Source organism: Monopterus albus, unplaced genomic scaffold (assembly GCF_001952655.1).
Source record: "Monopterus albus unplaced genomic scaffold, M_albus_1.0 scaffold211.1, whole genome shotgun sequence".
NCBI lineage: Eukaryota > Metazoa > Chordata > Actinopteri > Synbranchiformes > Synbranchidae > Monopterus > Monopterus albus.
The window spans coordinates 685573-691828 of NW_018128091.1; the positions used below are offsets into that span (position 1 = coordinate 685573).

General features: G+C 41.6%; 1 protein-coding gene across 1 annotated transcript in view; it reads right to left on the reverse strand.

Annotated features, from left to right (window-relative positions):
- lats2 (large tumor suppressor kinase 2) overlaps positions 1-6250 on the reverse strand; it is a 24895-nt gene extending 18645 nt beyond the window's left edge. Inside the window, 1 exon segment of the mRNA XM_020618908.1 lies at positions 5705-6250. Coding sequence (XP_020474564.1) covers positions 5705-6070 — 366 coding nt within the window. The 5' untranslated portion in view covers positions 6071-6250.
- Between the last annotated feature and the right edge of the window lie 6 nt (positions 6251-6256).

A 6256-nucleotide genomic window follows, 5' to 3' on the forward strand; every position in this document is an offset into this window, starting at 1 on the left:
AGGACACAGTGGCTGCCCTACGGCAGCCATGGCGGCTCTGGAGACCAACAGCTCATCAGGCCTTGAACATTGTTTGTCAAAGGTGAAGTTCAACACAGTAAAGACATCCTCAGCAGCAGTCCTGATGAGTTATTAATGAGTGTGTGTGAAGAGATGAATAGTGAAAGGTCAAGAGGTGTGTAAAGACAAGCTGTTCTACAAATTTGGACCACTGACTTGGCATTTCCTCTTATGCATCCATAGACCATGTGGACAATCAGCTGTGGTATTCAAGGTCAGATCAGATCCTCAGATCACTAAACTGAAACTACAAGAAGTAGCAGAAAAATGAGATGAAGTCAGAGCAGTACAGCCAGTGTGATGACTGAAGTACAGGCTGAAGGGAACTCCCCCAGTAAATCTGATCTGCTCAATTTACTTTAACAAGAATGTTTCTTTGCTTTGCGCAACACAAATGCTAGGTCCTTTGGGCTACATATACAGTATTTTGGACCAGTAGGTGAAAAATTTAAAAACTGATTTCTTTACAAAAGACTGGTGATATTTTATAGTCATGTAAACAAACTGTGTCCTGTGCTCTCACAGCGTGGCATACATTTTCATTATTTATTCACTGCCAATAAGGTTAATCCAGTGAAACAGTTATTGAAAAAATGAAACACACTGCAGTCAAGTCTGACAGGCGGAGAAGGGACATGTTGGGTGGACTCAAATGCAGCAGAAGGAACTGTTCCACCCTGCTGCCATTGAATGTTCACTTCCTGTTTGTATTGACTTGGGCTGCACCGCTCGGGACCCTTGACAATGGTGGCAGCAGTGGCGGTCAACTAGTCAGCAGTGAAGTCAAGGAAATGGCTGCCATTGTAGCCTCCAAGCCTTTCACTGTTTCTTCCTTCATAAGCTCAGCAAAGAATTTTCTTTCTAAGACAGCTGAAAAGGTTTTCCATATTCTAGGAAGTCAACCACTTTAATTGATTTTGGTTCTTTAAAAAAGTGCCGTACAAAAGTCAAAACCAAATCAGGTAAAGAATTTAAACAGAAGCTCCACCTTCCTCAGTAAAGTTTCTTTCTTATATAAAAATGCAAATGTAAAAGCCAAACAATATTAAATGGTGACATGAAATACTTATATCACATAAAATTAGTATAATGAATATAAATATTTGTGAGCTGGAAGAAGCAGTCATGTTTTCACCCATGATTTAAACGTGTATCTGCCAGCTGATACTGGGACACAACCATCACCCTAGGATTACAGTGGCAACAGGTTTTTGGGCTGCTCATTTGAGTTTTGTCAGGGAATTAAGGAGCTTCTTCTGACGTTCTCCTCACCGTGGCTGCTTGTGCTAAAGATAAAGCTAAACTAGAAACTTGGTCTATGTGATTCTGCCTACTTTAGTCCAACTAGAAAAATCACTGAGACGATAAAAAGGCCAACAGTTGTAAAAGTACAATGACTGGCAATGCAGACAGTACTTCTGCCTGCTCTGTGGATTTTCACTAAAGTAATATACTGTAAATAGTCAGGCGAACATACCTTTCCTTTGCAGTTTTTCCCTCATTTTCATCTATCTTTTCTCGGCTCGAGAGGGATGTGCTTTTTTTTTTTTTGCAACAGAACCTTCCTGCTGCTTCTTCCATGTAACCTAACATTAGAGTCTGACAGACTGTGCTTGTGGCAAAATGCAATTAATGGCATTACAGTGCTCATATGCAACAACAAGTTCTCTTGTGGGACATTTCTGTGGGCCCTCTGGCAGCTGTGGGGCCCTAAGCAGGTGCTTAGTTTGCTTATGGCTCTGGTGAGACTTCACAGCGATGGGAGAGGGGACAAGAGCACTAGCAGGTTACTGAACATGAGACGGAACACAGCTGCTATATAACTCTAACCACTGAGTTTCCTGACCCACTAATGCAGTACAGTCAGTCCAGGCCTGTGAGACAGGGATATGTAGTGAGTGAGAGTGCCCTGCTATCAGCAAACACCCGACCAACAGCAGGTTTTTGGCTGTGATAGGCTGAAATCCAATCTCATAACTCCACTGTGATGGGAGGATTTCTTCATAGAGCTGTGCATGGGCTTGAAAGCAGCATTCTTCACATGCACAACTCCATCACAGGGCCCTTTAAACGCCGGTGTACCAAATCTAAACAGGCCCAGCTGCATATTGTCATGATTTGATTATTTGTCTTAACTGCCCCTAAATCCTGCCTCATCTACTTCACTAAGAACCTTTAAACATTTTTCAGAGAAGATGCGACTGAAAGAAGCTTAAAAAGAACACTTACAGGATTTTTGGCTGCTTGTCAGCAGTAAGTAGCTGTTATCCCTGATGCAAAACAAGGTGCAACAAGTTCAGTTTCTGTCTCTGTACCAAAAACTTTAGAACTTCAGTGTCTGATACAAACCTCAATTCCAATGAAGTTGGGACATTGTGTAAAATGTAAAAACAGAATACAATGACTTTCAATCCCTCTTTGACCCATATTTAATTGAATACACCACAAAGACAAGATATTAGATGTTCACACTGATAAACTTTATTGTTTTTTTTGTAAATATTCACTCATTTTGAATTTGATGCCTGCAACACGTCCCAAAAGAGGTGGGACAGGGATATTTTTACCACTGTGTCACATCACCTTTCCTTTTAACAACACTTATTAAGCGTTTGGGAACCCTTTTCCTCTTTAGCCCTAAAGGACACGATGTCCATGATTTCCAAAAACTGATGGAGTCATCAGACCAAAGCACACTTTGCATCAGTCCATCTCAGGTGAGCTCAGGCCCAGAGAAGTCGGTGGCGTTTCTGGGTGTTGTTGATGTACGGCTTTCGCTTTGCACGGTAGAGTTTTAACTTGCACTTGTAGATGTTGTGACGAACTGCGTTAACTAACAGTGGTTTTCTGACTTGTTCCTGAGCCCACGTGGTAATATCCTTCACAGAATGATGTCTGTTTTTAATGCAGTGCCACCTGAGGGATCAAAAGTCATGGGCATTCACTGTTGGTTTACTGCCTTGCTGCTTATGAGCAGAGATTTCTCTGGATTCTCTGAATCTTTTGATGATATTATGGACTGTACATGATGAAAGACCTAAATTCCTTGTAATTGTACATTGAGAAACGTTGTTCTTATGCAGTTGGTGAACCGTGCCCCATCCTTGCTTGTGAATGACTGAACTTTTTGGGATGCTTCTTTTATACCCAGTCATGATGCTCACCTGTTTCCAATAAACGTGTTCACCTGTTCCAAACGGGTGTTTTTTGAGCATTCCTCAACTTTCCCAGTCTTTTGTTGCCCCTGTCCCAGCTCTTTTGAAATGTGTTGAAGGCATCAAATTCAAAATGAGTGAATATTTGCAAAACAAAGTTTATCAGTATGAACATTAAATGTCTTGTCTTAGTGGTGTATTCAATTAAATATGCAAGCAATCAAAATTTATTTATATAGCACGTTTCTAAACCTACGTTACAAGGTGCTTTACAGTAAAACATAAGTAATAAAAATAAAACACATCTACACAATAAAACAATAACAGCAAAAATGCATAATCAAAACAAACATCAATCAGTGAAGTTGTTAAAAGCCTGTGAATACAAATGCATTTTAAGAGGTGATCTAAAAACAGTCCGGTTTGGAGCAGATCTAATATCCCGTGGCAGACCACTCCACAGTACAGGAGCCCGAACCGAAAAAGCTTGGTGTTCTCAATGTTTCAGTCTGGACTTCGGTACTTCCAGGAACAACTGGTTTTAATAAGCTAAATGTCCTCTCTGGAGCATAAAAACGTACAGGCTCAGAGATGTACGACAGTGCTAGACCATGTACAACCTTATAGACAAACATCAACAATTTAAAATCAATCCTAAAACGAACAGGAAGCCAATGGAGTGAGGCAAGAACTGACATGCTCATGATGCCGTTTTTGGATTTTGGACCAACTGGAGCCGGGACAATAAAGCTTTAGAAATGCCAGTATAAAGTACGTTACAATAATCTAGTCTCGAGCTAATAAAGGCATGAATTGCCTTTTCAAAATCACTAAAAGAAAGTGTTTAACCTTACCCAGCAGTCTCAACTGAAAAAGGATGGTCTTGACCACAGATTTTATCTGTTCATCCAGTTTAAGAGCACTATCAAATACCACCCCAAGATTCTTCACGAGGCCTCAGATAAGAGGCCAAAGAGCTAGGAATATCAGAATTAGCAAAACCCAAGTTACCAATTAAAACACACCGTCTTACAGCTTTAGAAATGCCAGTATAAAGTACGTTACAATAATCTAGTCTCGAGCTAATAAAGGCATGAATTGCCTTTTCAAAATCACTAAAAGAAAGTGTTTAACCTTACCCAGCAGTCTCAACTGAAAAAGGATGGTCTTGACCACAGATTTTATCTGTTCATCCAGTTTAAGAGCACTATCAAATACCACCCCAAGATTCTTCACGAGGCCTCAGATAAGAGGCCAAAGAGCTAGGAATATCAGAATTAGCAAAACCCAAGTTACCAATTAAAACACACCGTCTTACTTTCATTAATATGTAAGAAATTATGTGATAGCCATGCTTTAATGTCCCTTTAATGTCAAAAAGGATTTGCAAGTCATTGTATTGTTTTAATTTACATTTTACACAATGTCCCAACTTCATTGGAACTGGGGTTTGTACATTTAGTAGCATCCACATGACTCCTTCACTTGGAGCTTTCTGAGGTTGGAGGCTAAGAGGCCCTCAGAGGCCTTCACTTCCCATGGAAACACTCCCCTCCTCACTCTTCTCTGGAGACGTTTCACGGTGCGTTCACATTCCTCAAGTGGGACAGATGGACTAAAGAGCCCAACAGCCTGCTGGGAAATCCACCTGATATTTCAACATTTCAGTGCTCCAGCCCATGTTATGTAACCACAGCACTGTACACTTGGCAGGGAAAGACTTGTATTGTATTGCATCTAAGAGCAAATGGTACTCCTGACTGCTTTCATTAAAAATTCCTGACTGGAGGAGGCAGAACGGCTTCAACCATCTGACTGAAGAAGCTTTTATAGCAACAGAGCAACACTTTCTAAAGCACACACACAACACCAACATATCCAGACACTGCCATAAGATGCACTACACCACAGCCTGTGTTACACAACATGGCAATAATAAATCAATCACAATAGTAAATCCATTAGCCATGATTCCGAAATGTTACACATTTTTGGTTACATACTGTAGAATAAGATCTGTAGACACAGCCAGATGTCTGATTCGCATAAATCTTGTCAAGCTTGTCATCATAAAAAACCTAAGATGAGATTTTTTTTTTTTAAAGTTTATATGTTGCCACATGAGGTTTTCTTTCAGGAATGTTTATTCAACCAATTTAAGAAAATTGTTCTTTATCTTTATAAGAACATTCACAAGTTTGTATATTTATTTAATGGAGGTAAAGATTTGTTTGTTAAATAAAACCAACTCGTTTTTTTTAGGTATTTGTATCATCTACTTTTGACTACACTATAAATTTATAGATAAAGTATCCAGTTTTAAAATGACCTTAAAGCAGTCGTGCTGACTGATTTACAACATTACCTGTAAGCCACTGATAGAGATCCAGTTATTAAAGGGATGTTAGCTTGGTGTAAACAGACTAAGACAACTGCACCAGCCGTAGCTCTAACTCATGCCCAGGAGAGGACCACACCCTCTGGCTCACCTGGTCACAGCCGGCATTGACCAGCTCCTGCAGCATCTGCCGATTCACCTCCCCAGCACCTGCTGGGTGCCCTGACCCGGAGGATGGACCCGACTCATTTGCGAAGGGCATGAGCGACTTGCGGATTTCCCGCAGTGCATTCTGGTAGTTGTTGAATTTCTGCGGGGGCCGGAGCTGCTGCTGTCGGCTGGCTGTGTCTTTACCACTCTTGCAGTCGGCCCCTCTGCCGCCCTCGGTTCGAGAACTGCCTCCGTGCAGAGCCTGGCTCACCAGCTTGGCCGGCTGCTTCAGGCCCTCCTTGATCTCCTGAAGCCTCTGGCGTGTGTTGCCCACATACGGGGCAGCCGGGAAAGTCTTTGGCCTCATGGCCTCAGTGCCCAGGGCAGGCACCTACTCTAAAAGGGAAACACACAAACTAGTACACACTCCCCCTTCCAAAGATCCTTTTTCAAGCTGTCTGACCTAAACAGATACGGTCTCCAGCAGCAGATTGGAGGCACAGATTGAGAGTCCTCCTCCGTGTCCCTTATTTGTCTGTGTCTCTCTTTGTGT